We start from the raw sequence: 19641 nt of genomic DNA on the forward strand, positions 1-19641 counted from the left end.
GCTAAAAATGTTCTATTAGTAAGTATATCTAGGCATGAATAACGAACACCCCACTCAACAGATTTATTATCACTGTTCCTTAACAGCCTGTTTGCAGAAGACTTTCTTTCCCCTTCATTGTTACCTTTACTCTGTCCTAGTGTGGGGAAAGAAGACTCTTCAGCCAAAACCACACGTGTTCCTTCATCTTATTTTTTTGTCTGGTAGGTGAGGTATCACACATTTTTAACCCAACGCCATTTCTAACATCAAAAGCACTGAAAAAGTAAAGGTCTACTTAAGATCTCTCCCTCCACTATTGAGAGTGGAAGAATAAAAATTAAGCAGCAGGAGGTTCCTACGCCAGCGTGCTGCCATAATGAAGGTGATCCCCTTAATTTGTATGCTGAGAAGCTGACTAAATTAAAAAAAAAATTACAAATAAAAACCCCAATAGCTCTCATTTAGCTCTCATTTTCCCAGATTTGCTAAGACTCAACAATCAGAGAAATGAACAGGTTAGTTAAAAAAAAATAATCATTTGTTAGCATTATTTGTTTCCTTTCAATATTAATTTTGGTCTACTCCTTTTATAAAAATTTTAATATTACAAGAGGTCTGAGCTAAAACCCCTCAACTGCTGAAGAAGGGAGACTTTCCTGTCAGCAGCTTGAAAACCTCTTTGATGTTCCTGTCTTTAGAGCTTTCAGGCAATTTTCCTGGCACCTACCCACCAGCTGGTGTTATGAAGAAGATCCATATGGGTGGAAACAGCTATGGAACAGCTGTTGCAGAGGAGGGACTCCCCACAGAGCAGCAAAGCAACAGAAAACTACCATACTTCTAAACTCATGTTCATCTGGTACCTTGGATGTCCTCAGCTGAAAAAGGCTGATCGGTTTGTGGATGAAACTGCTGTCATCCAAGCAGAGGGGGAGTATTTTTAATAAAGCTAAAACTAATTTCCCACTTCCTCCCTACCTTAAACAGCCAAGGTTGCCAATTGAAGCGTAAGCTTCCGTGCAAGAAAATCAAATAACAGGACAAGCAAGGCTTGCCTCTTCAGGTTCTAAACATCTTTGAGGATAAAAATGGGGATTACAATCCTCCTCCATGCAAGCAACACTCCATTCCTGACTAAATTGCTCTTCCATGTTTCCTCAATGAAATATATATTATACTAAGGTGAACCCTGAAAAGTCAAAATTGGTTACTTAATCCAAATCTAATTTACCCATTCTTTACCCAACTATAGCATAAATTCAACTTAGAAATTATAAGAATTAGAGAAACTGTTCTGAATAAAATTTTCACCTTAGGATGCTTTTGAAAGAACAGAGAATGATGGACAGATGCCACAGACATCTGATTCTACTTTTCTTTTGCCTCATTTGGTCTTGATGAACATTTACACTACAGCCAGACAGACATTACCTTCTCACAGTCAATTAATCAGGCTTGGAGCTAGTCCTGGGGAATTAAGGTGTTTTTTGGGCTTTTACACTGCCAATCATCCTCCACCTCCTCACAGAAGGTGTGTCAGACACAACATCTCTAAACATACTGCCTCATGTACCTGGTACTATTACTCAAGCAACGAGGCACAGAGAAGATATAGAAATGCATTATTTCAGATGCCTCTAAGAACTGCCTGAGTCTTAACTTCAAATTAGGGGAAAATGCAAGCATAACCCCTGGTTGTTTAACACAAGTGATATCATATTGCTGCAAATAAATGCCCACACTACTGGAGCACGGTTATTCCTTGGAATTACATTTTCAAAAAGAGACAATCCAATAAACCTTTGAACGTACACAAAGCTACCTCCAAGGTTTACAAATGTGTACTGTATACCTGGCAACAACTCTCAGTATAGGCTGTCAGCTCCAGTAATCACTTGTAGTTTCCAGATACATTTGAGACAGAGGACACAACTGCCAAAATTTACTCATTTTTTGATGGTGTCAAGAGGACTTGCCAAACCATTGAGAGATGCAGAAAAGGAACATGGGTATCCCAGGGCTGCAGTACAGAGAGATGACTGTAGGGAGGTACTAATACATGAGCCTAGATTTAATATAATAACATGAGAATTTGGGGGGTTCATATTTAAAGGTGGAGCTGTAACGTCACAAATATACCTGCTGGTGTATAGGGTTTGCTTCCAAACATGTTTGGTATCTGACTTTCATTTTCCCAGCTTAGTGCTGTGCATTTTAGGCTCAACAAGTCTGTTCCCCTTGCTACAGGAATATGTCAAGGCTGGCATTGGCTTGAAAAGCAATTACAACTGTTAATTAATGAGACTGGTATTTAAGTTTTGCCTTATATCAGAAGATATAAAACATGTTTTTATGAAGGAAGATGGGTAATATCTCCATTTTACAACTGACAACAGATATCTAAGATATTAAATAAAGTTTCTATGGTCAGCCAGCAGATCAGGTGCAGAATCCAAATTAGGAATTAGGTCTTAGTCTTAAAGTCTTTATACTGGATCACTAGATCTTTTTGATTTTCTAGACTTAAAAAAACCCCAAAACAAAATTAAAAGAAATCAGGCTTCACCACTAAATAACACATGTGAAGATATACTTGATTTCTAACACTATTTTTTAAAATTATTTTAGAGTTTTTCTCTGAATATTAAATACACAGAGTTTGTTGTACAGTTAATTAAGAGAAAATGTCCCTAAGAAAATTGTCACAGCATAATGGTTTCCTGCTGATAGGGAATATGCCCAGAGCGAGATAAGCAAGATGGAGTAATTTATTAAGCAACAGCAGACTCCAGGCAGTGCATTTCAGGAGGATTATATCACACCTTGGGTGGTAATACAAGGAACAAGGCAGAATTCTGAGTGGCTCTAATCATCCAAGCAGTATTACAATGACTGAGAACTGCCAAGGCTTGGAGACTGTTTTATTGCTCTTATGAAATGTAATTTACGCAAAGCAAACAGTAAGATTTGCTCATTTACTGGGCATTATGAACATAATTGGCCATTACTGACACCACTGATGACCAATCAAAAACTCCAGTTGTGACCAGCATTTGAAACAAACCAAAACATAAGAGGATAAAAAAATGGTCCAGCAGTGATCCACTTCATAACTTTCCTAGGTTAAGCAAGAATATTAAGATCTCTGAAGAAAATAATGCTTTTTTGGGCAATACTTCAAGCACACATTATCCTATGGTCAAATTCTATTCATAAAATTATAATGAATGTTTGTTTTGTTGCAATTACAGAGAAGTGATTAAATCTTGAATGATTCAGCCATTTAAAAGATATTTCCCATTACAGCAAAACAAAAAAAAAATCATCTCCCTGGTTCCCTTTCTTATAGACATTTCCAAGTGAAATAGAGCCTTGCATCTTTACCTGCATAATCTAAAATCCTGCTAGGATAGTTCAGAAACACCTCCTCTTACAGAAAAATTCAAAGCAAAATGAGTAGAGTGGGATAAGAGATAGACTAAGTCTTTTATTGTGTCTTTCATATTAAATACAAAACGTTGTAATTTTCTGTAACTTCATTACTTTGCCTACATTTGATGGAATTCTATTAAACAAAGTAAGCTTATCACTGTATTCTGAAGCAAAATTTGAGAGTCTCCTCTGAAAATAAAATCCTCTAGAACATTCTTCAAGTTCTTGGTAAAAATTATGCAGCATTTCACCTGTCTCAAAAACTGATCTATTATACAAAAAGAGTTTGAAATAACTATATCTTGAACTTCTGTTTCTTAAATCGTAGGTTTTCTCCAGTAATGGTGAGAGCAGAGAGCTTCCTAGAGCATTTCATGAGAAGAGCCCCTAGCAGGAAGTTAACAGAAAACCTTCAGGAGATTAAACTAGGTTCTCAGCAAGTATAAATTTTGCCATTGCAGTGAGTTGATTCAGTTAATATTGATGAAGATTTTAGTAAAGTTTTAGAAACCCCAAGTTTCTTCTCCAAGACTGTTCTTTGGTTCCTGTTCATATGGCAGATTCCCAATATTGGCAAGTTCTTGTTAGGGCAAAATTTGAGGGAATAGCAACAACACCATGGCTGAAGAGAAGGCAAAATGTCGTTGTATAGAGTAGCACAAAAGTTAGGGTAAAGACTACATAATAAATCATTATTCATGTATCACTCAGACTCATTGAGGTAGGAAGAGATCTCTGAAGTCATCTTGTCCACGCACATCCTGTCCAAGCAGGGCCACCTAGAGCTGCTTGCCTAGAGTCGTGTCCAGATAGCTTTTGAGTAACTGCAAGGACAGACTCCACAACCTCATCAGACAGCATGCACCAGTGCATGGGGTTGTTCCTCCCCACGGGCAGGACTTTGCACTTCTCTGTGTTTAACTTTGTTGAATACATATTAACAGAAGCCCGTGAAGGAGACAGATCAATAGAGAAGAGCAGGAGAAGCAGGACCTGTGGGATTAAGGAGTGATATCCAAGTAGAATGCTACAGCAGTGGTGACCACCAGCTGCAGTGTGAGACAAGCAGAGAACAAAACCTGTGAGGAGGGGCTTGAGAAGCCACGGGGAAATATAAAGTGAGAGAGATAGGAAACCCACTTGAAAAGGAAACTGTAACAACACTTTCTGTCCAACTGACAATAGGTAATTGTCATAAGAAGTGAAATACAGAGCTTTAGTCACTTAGTTTTCTAGGATAAACAAGTGGAAAAGAACAAATTCAGAAGCCGTGACACTAAATTTCAACACAACTATAATCCTCCACACTCCGAATCCACAAATTTGCTTCATCCTTAGACATAAATAGGCAAATCTGAGATAACAGATATTGTCTGAACTACTCATGTCTGAATGAGTACTTCAGAGTCAGAAGAATTTGTTTTTAATGTAATCCACAGCAGCATGGCCAAGACCACCTAAAAGTCTCTGCCTTCTTAGTGGTCACAGTATATTGCAGATTCAGTGGGTATATTGGGTGGTAGGCCAAAGCATTTCAAAGCACTGGTCACTCTTTTATGTTTGTTTGGTTGCTGGTTTTTTTTTTTTTTTTAATGAAGATCTGGAGTACAGAATAAGAAAAAAACCCACTTTGCAGTTTATACACTTTTATATTAATTGAGCCTCCCCAGTTACACTGCGGCTTTATCCTCAAAATTGTCTCTTTTACTAAAAAAATCACATGTATCTTACAAAAGTAATGTATATTATTTTGATCGATCTCTGTAGTGATTGAACATCAAATACAAAATGCAACTTAAAACATACATCTACAATACCAGAGTCTCAAAATGGTACTTTGATTGGTCATTGAAACATGAGGGGAAAAAATGGAAGCCAAGTTCAAGACCTAAGTTTAAGTGACAGAAGTAGCAGTGACATTAGGTTTCACTCTACCTTTAAGGAAGCAACTAAAAATACTTAAATTTTGCAACTCAGTATGACAGTAACCATAGACCTGTCTTCAAAACCACTGGATTGATCTGTGTTGACTTTTGTCTATAGACAATGACACAGTATTTTTCTCTGGTGTTTCAAAAATTGCAAAAGGTTAAAACTTGTTAAAAATTGCAAAAGGTTAAAACTTGTTAATAGAATTTGAACAGGACATCAGGGTAAAGGCTGAACAAAAATAAAAAGGGACACAGTGAGCTAAAGCTATTTGGTAACATATACAGGTTTTAACTATTTCAGAAATAATAAGCAAAACAAATCCTTTTTGTTTCAATAATAATAGGTTATGGGTTTCCTTAAAGAATTACTCGTATTGTTGCACCAGAGGCCTCTTTTGTCTTCAGAGCCATGGCAGGTCTGGAGCCAGTCTGTGTGCCTGCAAATTTTTCCTCTAGCTAAAGGAAAGAAGGAGCAGACAACACCAGAAAGCACTTGCTAGCTCCAAACAGAGAATCCAGAACTATCAAAGCACTTGGTTCATGCTGCTTTGTTTCTGTCAGCACAGGATATAAAAGCATCTTTGGCGGTATGTTTTGATAACAGAAATGAGTACCTTGTCATGCTTTAAATCAGCAGCTGAAAGGCTTCTTAAGTGAACGTGACAGTATTTGAAATGTCCCATGCTGCCACACTTAAGATACGCCAATCACAATTAATAGCAACAGATTTGGTATTCCAAAACAAATAAAACCCGCAGAGTTTTTCTGCTAAATGAAGAGCTGATGAGAGAAAACAGAGGCAAAATTACGACAATAGTCAGTTACTCTGTCAATGAAAATTAGTTTCATTTGTCTGTATTCACAAGGGTTAGTAAACAATAATGCTTCAGCTAATATAGTTTTTGTTATATTCAAATTGAATGTGAAATACAGGCTGACATTATAAATGGATCTCTTGCTCTTTTACACTGGATTTCTGAGATCTTCTAAGCTCTTATGTTTAAATCGGTCTGTAAGTTTCATACATTTTCATATCAATTGATTACTAAATGTCTTTCAATTTTCCTTCTAGAAAATTAAGGACAGTACTGGGTGTTGTTTGAAGGAGAGATGTATCTATCACTTTCCCTCACTCAGTAGAAGCCGAGGGAATGTTTTATATTATTCTAGTGGATTCTATAGAGATGTGTTGAAAATCCACTCTGTAGGGTGGTAAGATCTCTCTCTCTCTGTAAATAATTAATCTCACCCTCCAAGGTCTGTGAATTTCTTTTTCTGAAGTCCTACAACAGTTTCTGTGCTCCCAGATGCCATGTACCACTAGCAGGTTTTAATAATGAGTTGCACCTCATGTCCCTCTTACCACAAGAAGTGGATGCAGATTTCCGTAAATAAATTCTTTTTATTTCCCTTTTTTCCTTTTCTATTGAATTCTGCTTTTTTTTGTCACCTGATCCCACTTACTTTCATCTAACTTCTTCCTCAACTTCATGCTGAATTCATTTCCCTCTAAGCCCTCCTTAAGCAGTCATTTTCATTGACTGGTCTAAAACCCCTTTTCTTTGTAAGCTGAGAATGTATTGAAGGGCTCCCTTATGGGCTGCTAGTCTGGATCTATTACTTAGGTGACTTCAGGACACCAAGCAACACAGGTTTACTTGGATAAACATAAGGCAAACAATTCGGATAAGAATTGCTCAGATTCAAGTGTGTGATTAAACCAGCTTTGCCTCCTTTAAACCTTTGCTGGGTAGTCTCCTATAAAGCTTTTTGGGACTAATGTTGGGATTACAGCAGGGATGCTAAGGCTAATAAACCTATATAAAATGACTCGCATTCATGCAGTAAAGAAACTAATTCACAAGTTCTAACCTCACAGGAAGACAGATGTAAGAAGTCTCGTTCTGTAACAGACCAACTGCTGTCTCACAGTTGGATTCCCTAAACAGCTACACTGGGAATATTTTGGACAGAAAGAAAACTTTATAAACCCACCCACATACATTCAAAAAACTTCTGTAGCTCTCAGTTGGCTCTTAAGTCTTTGGTCATATTAAAAAAAAAATTCACAACAAACATGAAACAATCTCTTCAGCTTTCCTCAGCTGGTCATCAGTGCTCAATGCAAGAGATAATTTCAAAAGTTTTGTCTCTAGGTTTATGTGAAAAGCCTCAGCTTCAGCTTTTCTTCCTTCTTTTGGACATTACTTTAGCTTTTTTACCATTTTAGGAGTTTCATACTTGATTTTCATGGATACCTTTAGCTTTTAGGATGTCATCTGATTGTTTCTAACAGAGAACAATGTAATTCTAAATTACATGTTGCTGGTGTTACATAAATATGGTACCTTTACCATTCCATCCAAATTCATGTTAAAATCAAAAAATAATCTGGGAGTTTTGAAGCTGCAGTGGCCATGACTCTTTGTAGAGCAGATGCTCCTTGCAATTACAAATAGGTGTACCTGCAGAGCCAGTATTGACTGAGGAACAAATACATGGATAAGCCAGAAGGTATTCGTTCTGTTTTGTTGTCAAGGTTTATTATCTAAATCTTCTTTGCTTTTATATTAAGCTGTGTTTTCTTATTCCATTTTGCATTACAACCGTAACTTGCAGACCAGAATTCTAAGTAGTATATACACAGCCAAGATCTGAAGGCCCTGATGTATTTAGGATGCATGTTTAAAGTTCTGCCAGAAGAAGTAGATTGTGAAGGACTTGGGAATATAAGCAGAATTGGGGAACACCCTGGGCTACACCAGATGCTAGAGAGGATTGAGAAAGCAGTCAGGAAGGCCAAAGAAGCTGGAGTCTAAACATTATACAAGAAAACTGAAATAAATCAGAAGCGGGATGACAGAATATCAGGTACAATCAGACCATTTAGCAATGGTGACAAGTCTAGTTCAAAATCCAAATGCTAGGGCATTTTCTATCTGACTGTGTAAGAACATAGCACTCATTAACAATGAATAATTCTCCAGCAGATGATGAGAAATACCTTTTCTTTTTTTACCCAGAGAAAAATCACCTTTCTTTAATGACACAACAACAAACCACAACAAGCTAGCAGTAGTGCCCTGAACTTCTCATGATTCCCACACTCGGGCAGTGAAATATCTAGGAAACCTTTTAGCACAAGTGCTCCTGTTCCTTGTGGGCTGTGGGAGGGAGATAGGGAAAAGGAAGGTCTCTATAGCAATGGAGAGGGTATACAGGTTTTCTCTTGGAGGCAGAGTCTCCCTCTGTCTCTTACCTTGTTGCACAAAGGATCCATACACAAACCACATGGAGTTGTAGAGAGTTGTAGATGTCATGGATCCCATCTGAAGGCGTGGGGGGTTGAGCCAATTCAAGAGGTAGACCAGTAGCCCTACTAAGAGCACAGTGCCAGCAATGCATGCCCACAGGGAGAGGTCAAATGGTGCCAAGCAGGCAAACATGTCCACTGTCTTCTCTGCCTTCCGAAGCAGCACGCCCACCGAGTAGTCCATGTAACGCGTTGTGAAGTCCACCACATTCTCCCTGTCAGGGGTGATGGTTAGGGCAGAGATCCCTATATCAGCTCTCTGAGGAGAGGGAGAGAGAACAACATGCATAAGTAGGAGCTACAGAAAAGATCTTTATTCCTCTGTGATTTATAGCAGCTAAACTTATGGCGAAGCAGAAGCCAAGATCAACGTCTTCAGCATCATATATGTGAGCACAGAAACATGACTAAGGCTTGAACAGAGTAGATATACCATGTGTCTCAGTTTCTGCAAGCAAACCTCACTTGGTGGACTCTGGCACATCAGCTATCCATGTTTTTATTTTCCAAGAAATCAAAATACTACAAATACAGGTAATACCTGAAAGAAATCCACTTTTGGTCATTTTTGTCACTCTGGCTTGCTAAAGCCATCAATGCAATTGTTGCAAAAGGCAGATTTTGTGTATAGCAGACCCAATCAGAGGAAATTAGTTGCCCGATAAAGCCATATCGTATCCAATATTTTGATGATCTGATGATCATGACAAAGGGATACTACACTAGGAGCACTTGAAATACCGTAAAACATCAATTTCGTCTGCAAAGTCTAAAGTGCAGAAGAGCAGATACTGCATGCAGTTCCTTTACTATTTATTCCTCTATATCCTCCTGACAAGCAATTTCTCCAGCAATGCCAACCTGTCCTGCAGCTACCTTCGACTTGCTTTGTGCCACTTACGTTTTTTGTGTAATTTAAAGAATCCATTTCTGATGAAAAGAGAATGAATAATATTCCTTGATCTAATCATAGTATTTCACAGCATGTATTAGATCTCCAGAGACACCAGGCACAATTACAGCAGGTACTACTTTACTTTTCATGGGTACAATTAGAAGTGCAGTGAAAACAAGAAAGGTTATTTAAAGCAGACACATGGATACCATTTTAAAAAGCTCAAATACGGAGCAATAAGACTGTGAATTCTAGATATTTTAATATGAAAAAGAGTACTTAAAATATTTAAACTGCTACTACTGTGACTTAATCCCTTTTTGTTCTGCCTAAAGCAGTGTGGTCCTTTGGAAAGGGGTGAGGAGAGCACAGAGGCTTGAAAGTCAAATTTTACTAACTCTCTTGAATTTCTTTCCTCTAGCCCAAAGAAGACAGAGATTACTAGTTCCTTAGAAATGTGATACGAAATACTGAATGGGAAGGTATGGCGGCTAAAACTGATTAGAAAAATTTGTAAATCAACTGGGCCATTTTAATGTGATGAGCAGAACACTGCAGCCCATAGTAAAAACATACTTCTAATCACAGTGCACATAAGATTTCAGTTTAAATGATGTTAATTTAAATTTATATTGATTGTTCATCGGATTGAGAAAGTGGCAGGAGATAGCTGGAGGCCTGATGATTTGGACAAAAAAGTGTTTGAAAATATTGATTTGCTTAAAAGCTATGAATTAGAGCTTCAGCTTTAATTTGTGTGTTATAAGCGTCATAAGTGAAGTTTTGATGATGAGCACAGCTGAAAGTATGCCTTCATGAAGTCACTTCATGTCCCTTCCTAACACATTTTTGTGAGTGATGATTTAACTGTCCTTTGCCCATGGGCAGCAGCAAACTCAGTCAGTAATTAGAATTGTCCATGGAAACATTCAGGTTATTTGAGTCTCTATCCTCTCATGATAAAACTTCTGGTCTACGAGTGACTCTAGTGATTCACAGTATCTGTTAACTGTCAAGTCTGAGTTCCAATAAGAAAATGTAAAGCAGTCAGCATTTGAACTGTTTTCCACAACTGTGACTTTAAGTATGTTTTAAAATAATTTACAAATGTAAAAGTCCAATAATTGTCGAACAGGAAATTATTATTGAATAGCATTGGTTTGGTTTTTTTCCGCTGAATGTATATCAAAAAGCAAAATGGGAATTCAGGATTAAAAGAGGGTATATGGAAACAAAAAGTCCTAGACTATTTGTTTGCTATTTTCTCCTTAAGTTTAGCTGGGTATCAACTGTCAGCATGTTACTAAAATATTTCCCTACTGCACTAGATCACTGTGAGTTGCTAAATCAAGTTGCATTGTTGTAAGATGCTTAAAGATTCTCCACTGACAAGCAACATACACAAGATACTTTTACCAAATAATAGTTCACTGTATGACTAATAGAATTTTTTTCTGCTTCCTCCCCGCCTTTTACAGTGAAACATATTTTTTTCCCATAAAATACATTGACAGGCATTGCATGAAAAAAACAGACCATATGATATTTATGGAAATACTACTTCTAATTTGCATCTCTGGGAAGCAGTCTCTCTAAATTCCCTGGCATTATGGTTCCACTCTGGTTATCAGCCAACAATGACAGTGGAACAATATTGTCCTAAGGGAAATGTTGCATTTCCTTTGTTATATTGCAGCAACAATAGTGATATAATTATGTCTTGCTACTTTATATGTTACATATATAATTAAGGTTTTGAGATGACGTAATTGCAGCCTTCCAGTACCTGAAGGGAACCTACAAGAAAGATGGAGTGACAGGACAAGGGGGAATGGCTTCAAACTGAGAGAGAGTACTCCTCAGTAGTACTTAGCACTCCTGTGTTCAGTTGTTAAAGAAAAAAAAGCTACACTGAAATACGACAACTCATATTCCTAACTTATTAAATTGGATCATAAACACCAGTGTACCAGAAAACTATATGTCTAGCACAAAACCAAGCTTAAGCTTCACTTGATATTTGATTTACTGATGGTGAGCATTCTTGATTACATATAGATCTGTCAACTTGTTTCAAAATTGGAAGATGAAAAAAATATTAAATGCTTGTCATTAACATGTCACATTGGATCAGAGAAGACATCAGTCTGAAGAAGTAAAGGTTCACTTAGTGCTTCTGAGATAGAAAGGCAAATGCATGCAATTATGTCAATATTTAGATATAAACCTGCCAATCTGAATTATAAACATGTATAGCTCTTCACTCACTAAGTTTTTACAGTGCCAAAATCAACCAACTATCGTATGTCTTACACGTTTCTCATGAATGAAGCTATGACTTTTGAAATTGATTGAAAAAACAGCAGAGGGCATTGTTTTGCTCTGTGCGACCTGCTGAGGAATTTATATTTATCTTCCTCAGCAGCCGTTCTCCTGTGGCCATTGTAGAGCAACATTACCAGAATCAGAAAATCCAAAAGAAATGACCAAATGGGTCTGATAGCATTGTTACTGGTGTCAGAGAACGAGCTTATCAGCAAAATCAAAAATTCCTGAAACATCCCTAAGCTAGTGCTTAAGCAAGCACATCTCGTACATACAGAAAACAATCTTCTGATGATTCCTGTAATTCATGATCAAGAACAGGGAAAATAAATGAATCTACTCTAAATTTATCCTGTGAGGCCCTTCATTTTATCCATTTTCAATGTTAAATCAAGTTTCAACAAGTGCTAGAAGCAATAAACCACAGTCCCACATGTTACACAGTTACTAATACGGACACACAAAAACTAATCAGAGAGACGTTGTTACTCAAGTTAACACACATACATCCAAATAAAAATCCTTTTACTCAGATATGATTTTTTTTTCTCAATTTGTTCTCTCAATATGCTTGCTTCCTTTTTATGCTACTCCCCTTACTAAGGTGCAATAGAAAAACAGCCTCATAAGAGGCTTCCACTTGGTTTTTTTCTGTTTGGATGGACCTAAGTGGAATCAGGAAGTTTTCCCTATGCTGTTTGCTCCCTGAGGGTTCTTCCCTGGAAAAAAATCCTAGCAATCAAGCTAGCATGGTGAAATGTAGAAAGTCCAGAGTTGTGCTGGAAAGCCTACTGTTCTTTCCCAGAAGTGGCACTAGTGACTTCTCTTGCCTGTCAGTCACACAGGTTTATCCATTAGGCAATGTGGAGAGAGGGCAACTAAAGGAATTACTGCAAAAAGACACAGATAATTAACAGTTAGAGAAAGATTTGTGGTAAAGTGCTGCTCCTTTGAGATGGTTTTAGCCTCTCTACAAAAAGCTGCTGCTCTCTGAGCTAATTCTGCTGGTGAGATGAAGCTCTACAGGATGCAGTGAGAACCCTGGTCATTGGACAGGAGAGGGAAAAGAGCACCACGTGCTTCTCTCAAGAAGCATTTATTCTCTGAAGACGACCTGGATCAGGTGCTTAGCAAACAGAAAGCTTTACATGGCATGGCTACTTTCAGTTTATTTTGACAAGAAAAAGTGTATGGACCAAGTGTGTACCTACTATTGGTCTTGACAATCAAAGAAGGAAAGGCTTGAATCAGTTTCCAAGTTCAAATTAAATACCAGTTGCTTTGTTCTACTGATTCCAGTTCCTACTTAAACAGCCAACAGAAACCTTGTCTTCCAAGTTGAAACAGGGTGAACTTGGCATAATGTCATGTCTGCAAAGCCAGCTGTAGACCCAGGGCATGTACTTGGCACAGCTGGGCTTCTACCCTGCCATCCAACTCAAGCAGGGCTGCTGCAAACAAGTTCAGCCTGGGACTGCTCTCACTGACACCAGAGACTGCTGCATGCTGAATATGGTTAATGCAAACAGTATATATTGACCTTGAACACAGAAATCATTTGCTTGTTACAGAAATTGCTATTTCATATGGCACATCCTCTGTAGTGGCCACAGACACCTTTCTCAATGAGATGCTCTCTACAATTGCCCTCTACAAGTACCTGAAAGGAGGTTGTAGTAAGGTGGGGTTCGATCTCTTCTCTAAAGTAACAAGCAACAGGACAAGAGCAAATGGCCTCAAGCTGTGCTAGTTTTAGATTGGGTATTAGGAAAACTTTATTCATTGAAGAGGTGAGCAAACACTGGAACAGGCTACTCAGGGAAGTGGTTGAGTCACCCACCCTGGAGGTATTTAAAAGGCAAGTAGATGTGGCACTTTGGGACATGATTTTGGGATGGACTTGGCAATGCTGGGTTAACAGTGGGACTGGATGACCTTAAAGGTCTTTTCTGATCTGAACGGTTCTATGATTCTATGCACACAAAAAGAGAAGGCAGCTATTTGTCATTACCTTAAGTGAGATTTGTCTTTTGCAGAACTCATTTCTGGCTGACACACTAACAGGCAAAGAGCACTCCCACCGTTTCTGGAATTCCTCTACTTGTTGGCCAGACTATCTTGGTTGGGAAAACAAGGAAACACTGTGTTTCAAACAGGTTAGACCTTTCACTTAAAACTATTCTCTGCTCTTTTGCTTCCCCTTATAAAGTTGCCAAGCAGATAGATATTTGAGTTCTGAGAGCAGAACTCAGTTCACAGTAAATAAGAAAGCCGCCTTTAAAGAACAGCTTGCACTTGGTAAGGGGTAGATATACACTGGCTGCTCGCCCAGAGGTTGTCTTTTGCCTTTAGAGGGACAGAGAATGGGAGAGAAGGACACAGTGAACTTTACTGTTAATTAATTCTCTAAGGGTAAGGAAGATGAAAAATGATACAATGACATAGCATTGGGAAAACACAGTTTTTGAATTCCAAATGCAGTTCCATTAACTCTTCATACTTTGTAACCATACAGAAAGATTTCATATTCATTAAGACTCATTTACAGAAAAACCAGACCAGATTACAGCAAAATCAGACCAGAATGGTCAATCTGTTGCACTCATGACACTGATTTACAGATCTGGGTGGTTACTACCATAAGCAAGCTACTAGCATTATTTGAATCCCTATCTACCAAGAGGACAAGAATGCCATACATATTTTTCCAGTCAGCTGTTTCAATTGTTATGAGTTTTGCCTTGTCAATCATTCATTGCAAATAAATAAAAAAAACATTCTAGGTCCACTTTCCTTTCCAGAGCCATCTAGGACTAAGATGCCTCTTAGCTTGTAGACTCATACAGTGACCTGCTGAGTACTGTAGACCATAGGCTGTAGTATAACATCAGATTTAGGAGCAGAAAAAATGGTTAAAAATAAATCAGTGGATCATTGTGGTGTTACATCTCCTAATTAGATGAGGGATTTTTAGTTTTAAAGTTTAGAAGATGAAGGAAAATACACTTTTCCAAGTGTTTCCAGCTTACCATCTACACAATTACACAATTCCACCTTCCAGCTTCACAAGAACTTAAGGAGATGGCAAAGGAAGTTTATTACTACAGTGTAGATATATGAAATGTGCCATGGGTAAAGATTCCTGCTGCTCAGGAAGGTAGAACAGGTTAAACTTATCACAGATTTTTAACCCATGGGGATAATACTTTTTTTTTTTTTAAATTTTTTTTTCCGGCATTTTGCTGACTTTCAGCTGGGTCCTGTATCTGACCGTTTTGCTCCTTACTGTTTGCTGTGCTTATCAATTAAATTCCACCTGCAGGTTTGGAAAAACACTTCTATAACCAATGAGTAAGTTATTTACATGAATATCTACTGCAGTTATTTAAAGAAACAAAACAAATGTAGGCCTTTATAACTGTAAAAGCTGCCTCTCCATGTTAACTAAGAGCAAATAAAATACATATACTCATGGTACAAATGAGGCACCAGCAGAATAGAGTCTGCCTAACATTTTCTCTCTCAATGGGAGAAACTGCAAGCAGATAGGATGTGAAGAGTGGGAAAAAAAAAAGGAAAAACATTGCATATGAATTTGATTTAATTTATTTATGACCTAATATCGAACATTTAATGTAAAATTAAGTAGACTAAATGGTTTATTAATGACAGAATAGAGAATATATTACTCTTATTCATACATATACATAATGTCTTATTATATATCAATAAAACATTTTCTGTTGATTATATACTTTATGTATTCATCACCCCAACATTTTTCTAAGTGTTATACATTATTTATGTAATGTATTGCTAATTACTGCAACACCAATTCTTCCTCTTTTGAACAGCCTCTTCAACTCATTTGTGTTAGGTCTTGCCAAATTAATTAGGATGCTGTGCATCCCATTATTTGACTGCATTTAGAATTTACTTTGGATGGAAAAAAGAGATTGCCTTGATTCTTATACAGTTACTAGCAAGTGCTATTTCCAGCTTTTTCTTTACTGCTCAATGCACACTGTGAAATGCTGGCAACATGCAATGTACAAAATGCTATCAATGACTCATATATCAATGGCTGATAGAAACACAATATTACCATGTCTTGCTTAGCTTATCATATGACCTTACTTAGTAAGTTATTAATAACCTTACCTTAAATACCAGTTCTCCTATCAGTCCGTTCCATGATCCATCATCCTGAGGACTCCCATATTTGTGATCCGGTGCAACATAAATTTCATACTTAAAGCCGAGGTAAGTAGCCAAGGCTTCCAACACGTCTATTGAGAAGCCCTGATACTTCTTGGGTTTTCCCAGAACATTTTCAGACACCATGACAAAGGGCTCTTCCTAAAAAGAAAACAAAGTTGGAAACTGTTAATAGAGCAATTACATGCCACATTTAGGTGCTGAGGATTTTTTTAAACTAAAGGAGGAACTATTCAAATATCATTTACACAAAGCTTTCCTACAACACATTGTTAGCAGTGCTGCTCGTATTTTGTGGAATGTTATTTTGTTATGGATGTACTTCAATAGAGAAATTTTATTCTCTATTATGTATTTCAGAAGTAAATCTTCTGCTGTAACTTTACAACTGAAATGCTTTTTTGTAATGCCTTCTGACCACACTTATGGTTGGCAGGACAGACATACACTCAATGTTGGGCCATAAATATGGAGGATTCTACAGCGCTGCCATCTTCCACTGGCTGGGCAAACACTGTATGTAGCATAACCACTCATTCATGTTGTATAGAACAAAAACATGGCAAAAAGGAAATACAGAAGAACATTGCTCTTTTCCTCTCCTGTAATGTGAATCTTGTAAACAGTTCTACCCAAAGAGAATCCATTTGATTAGTTTAGGGACAGTCAATTATGGGAGCCAAGTTTGTCTATAAGAATGATTGATGAATATTTATCCAAGAGATTACCATAATAAAGGATACAAATAGATACTGAAAGCTGTAATTCGTTGGTCAGATTTCCAAACAACATGCTTTTCTTTTTATTTTCCTCAAGATCTGTAATAGTTTTCTCTATTTTGTTGTTAATATTTCTCATAAAATTTCCACCACTGTTATTTTTTCTATTGCATAATTATCCCTAGACACTCTCCTTCACTTCTTTTTTAAATGATACACAAAAAGAGATCATATTTCTAAGCACAAAAACATAAATTTGCCATGGGTGAATTTCACTTCTCTTTATTTTCTCTGAAAACACATCTGATCAAAGTAGAGCAAAAGTATTAAATCTTCCCCAAAAGCATGAAGGCACCGTAACACTTAGGTGTATTTTTTTTTAAATATGCTTCATTTCATCCTTTCAATTCTTTACATGATGCTGTAATTTCGTATGAGTTTATCAGAAACATCTATTCTGAGGTGAAAAAAGGTTAGTTCTGACTTGTCATGGCTTGGCCAAGACAAGTACATGAAACTACTCCTTGACCACTTTATTCTAATCTGCAAACCCCACAAACATACAGAAGAAAACAACTGATTTTTTTGCAGTATTTGTGGTCCAAACTTTAATTGCATCTCAAGTGGCATTTTTGTTGGTGTTTAAATTATTTATTTCTTTATTACTCTATTAATCATCTCTGTCGAAGACTTTGAAGCCAAACTACTTTTCATAAATTTTTCACTAATACTATACCTCACTAATATGTTCAGTTTGTTGGAATGTCCTTCTATATGAAGAGGTATCACTGAATTGCAGGCAGGATGTTCTCAGAATAAGACTGTACTGGAATGATGTTCTTTTTTGACTGCAGGAAATCCAGAAAAAAACCCAACCCCAAACAAACCCCAAACCAACCAACTAACCCCCACCCCAACCACAAAAAAAACCCCAAAACAAATAACAAAAAACCCAAACAAAAAAACAGAAGGTGTGACTGTCTCAAGTTATTATTTCCTAGTTGTCAGATAGAATTGCTTTCTTTCATATTATCCAAGATCATTGAAATTGACTGAAAATGAAGGAGAGCAAATGCAAATTAATTTTTTTTATTTTTCCAGTGCCCAGGTTCTAGGAACATTGAAGGAATTGAGACTAAGTTGACGAAAGCTTCTCCTAAATGAAAATGCGGAGTGAATTCACCTTTGCTGATCACCTGAATGAGATATTCCATAAATATAGACTCTAAATTACTGGAAAGAAATTTTTCTGCAAAAAATAAATATGGTAGCTTATCAATCTAAACACACTATGCACAAAATTCTGAAGATTTGCATACAAAGAATGTTTTAGAAGTTGATAATTTTCATATTAGAAAGGATTAATTTCTATCACTTCTACTTTTTTTAGAAAATAGTTGCTCATAAACTGATTTTCTATTCAGTTAGTTAAAAAAGCAATTGCTCATTTTACTGATGTAAAACGCTGTTTAAAATGCAGTTTGCCACAACTAATACAGTCTTTTATTAAGCTATGTAATATTGTTTGCTGTTGAGAGATTTACCAAAAAACCTCAATGTCCAGTGTTCTGTATATAATGAAATATAAATAGTCAATCAACTTAATGCAAAGCAACTAACTTTCCAATTTCTGTTGAAGCTTGGAGCAGAAAACTATTTAATCATATTCCAAACAAACCAAAACCAATCTACTGCTATGATTTCTTTTTTTGTGTGTGTGTAATTGTTTATATTTCTCAGAAGGCATCAAAAGACGATAAAATTATTTGTCTTGATTTTTCCCTCCGTAAACGTTACAGGCTGAAACTATGCCAGTTGTCCTATTTTTTGCACTGGAAGGGTACTATGGGAGCTCCTACAGTTTTGCAAGATGGATGATTTGCCTCACTGGACCCCATAGGCATCTGATATATTTAGGGGGTGGTTTTGTATCCAACATCAATGGAGATCCTTTAAGAGAGGAGCTACTTTCGTTCAACTTCACCTCCAACATGCCTCCTTGTCACCTGAACGCAGCACTACTAGGCCCACGGTAAATGTTCCTTCTCAAAATAGCTCCACAGTTATCACTGTCTGGTTTGGTTTTGGGATCTAAGCTGTGCTGCCCTGACACGAAGGAGGATGGGTTTAAGACTGGATGGGTTTTACACAGTATTGTGTGTTAACCCTTGTGGACAGCTAAGCACCACACAGGCAATACTACCTTCAGCAAAATGCAAGTCAGCGGGAAACAGGTAAAGTTTGTGTTGGGTGAAGCTGTGCATATTGCCTTTTACAGCTGTAAGTGGACAAAGTTGGGTTTCAGAGGCGATTGTCCCCCTGAGCAAGAGAAACTACAAAATGCTAGCAGACTAGCACACCTTAGGAAGGCTAAAGGGAGACCCAAGACTAAGGTAACATGACATTAAAAAAAGGGAAAGTGTTGGGAAAGATCACATGATAGTACAAGTAATTTGGAGAAGTAGCCCAAGAAAATATTTGTCTCCATTCATTTGCTTATTATTACACGTTTTAAGGAAGAAGCCATACATTAAGACTGACACAGGTTAACAACATGCTACATATTAAAACTGTATATAATTTAACAGCCTCCTCCCATGTGAGCAACTAATTACCTTCTTAGGCAATAGCTCAGCTGATTCTTGGCTCTTTTATTCAAGTAGTTCTACTACTCAGCCATTACAAATACTCAGTTTTTGTCACGTGAGTTGGTCCAGACAGATGTCAGAGCCAGGACAAGTGCTGGAGTAAGACCGCAAAAGCAGAAGTGAGGGAAGCACAAATAATATACCCTTTATGGTATTGGGAATGATTAAGCAGCTCAGA

General features: G+C 37.3%; 1 protein-coding gene across 2 annotated transcripts in view; it reads right to left on the bottom strand.

The window, feature by feature from the left end:
* Nucleotides 1–19641, bottom strand: part of GRID2 (glutamate ionotropic receptor delta type subunit 2) — a 693976-nt gene that overhangs the window by 116669 nt on the left and 557666 nt on the right. For both annotated transcript variants that reach the window (XM_027635943.1, XM_027635941.1), the window contains 2 exons: nt 16040–16237; nt 8605–8917 (listed from right to left, as the gene is read on the bottom strand). In XM_027635943.1, the coding sequence (XP_027491744.1) occupies nt 8605–8917; nt 16040–16237 (511 nt within the window). The remainder of the gene's footprint in view (nt 1–8604; nt 8918–16039; nt 16238–19641) is intronic.

Source organism: Corapipo altera, unplaced genomic scaffold, assembly GCF_003945725.1.
Source record: "Corapipo altera isolate COAL_440 unplaced genomic scaffold, ASM394572v1 22b, whole genome shotgun sequence".
In the NCBI taxonomy this organism is placed as follows: domain Eukaryota; kingdom Metazoa; phylum Chordata; class Aves; order Passeriformes; family Pipridae; genus Corapipo; species Corapipo altera.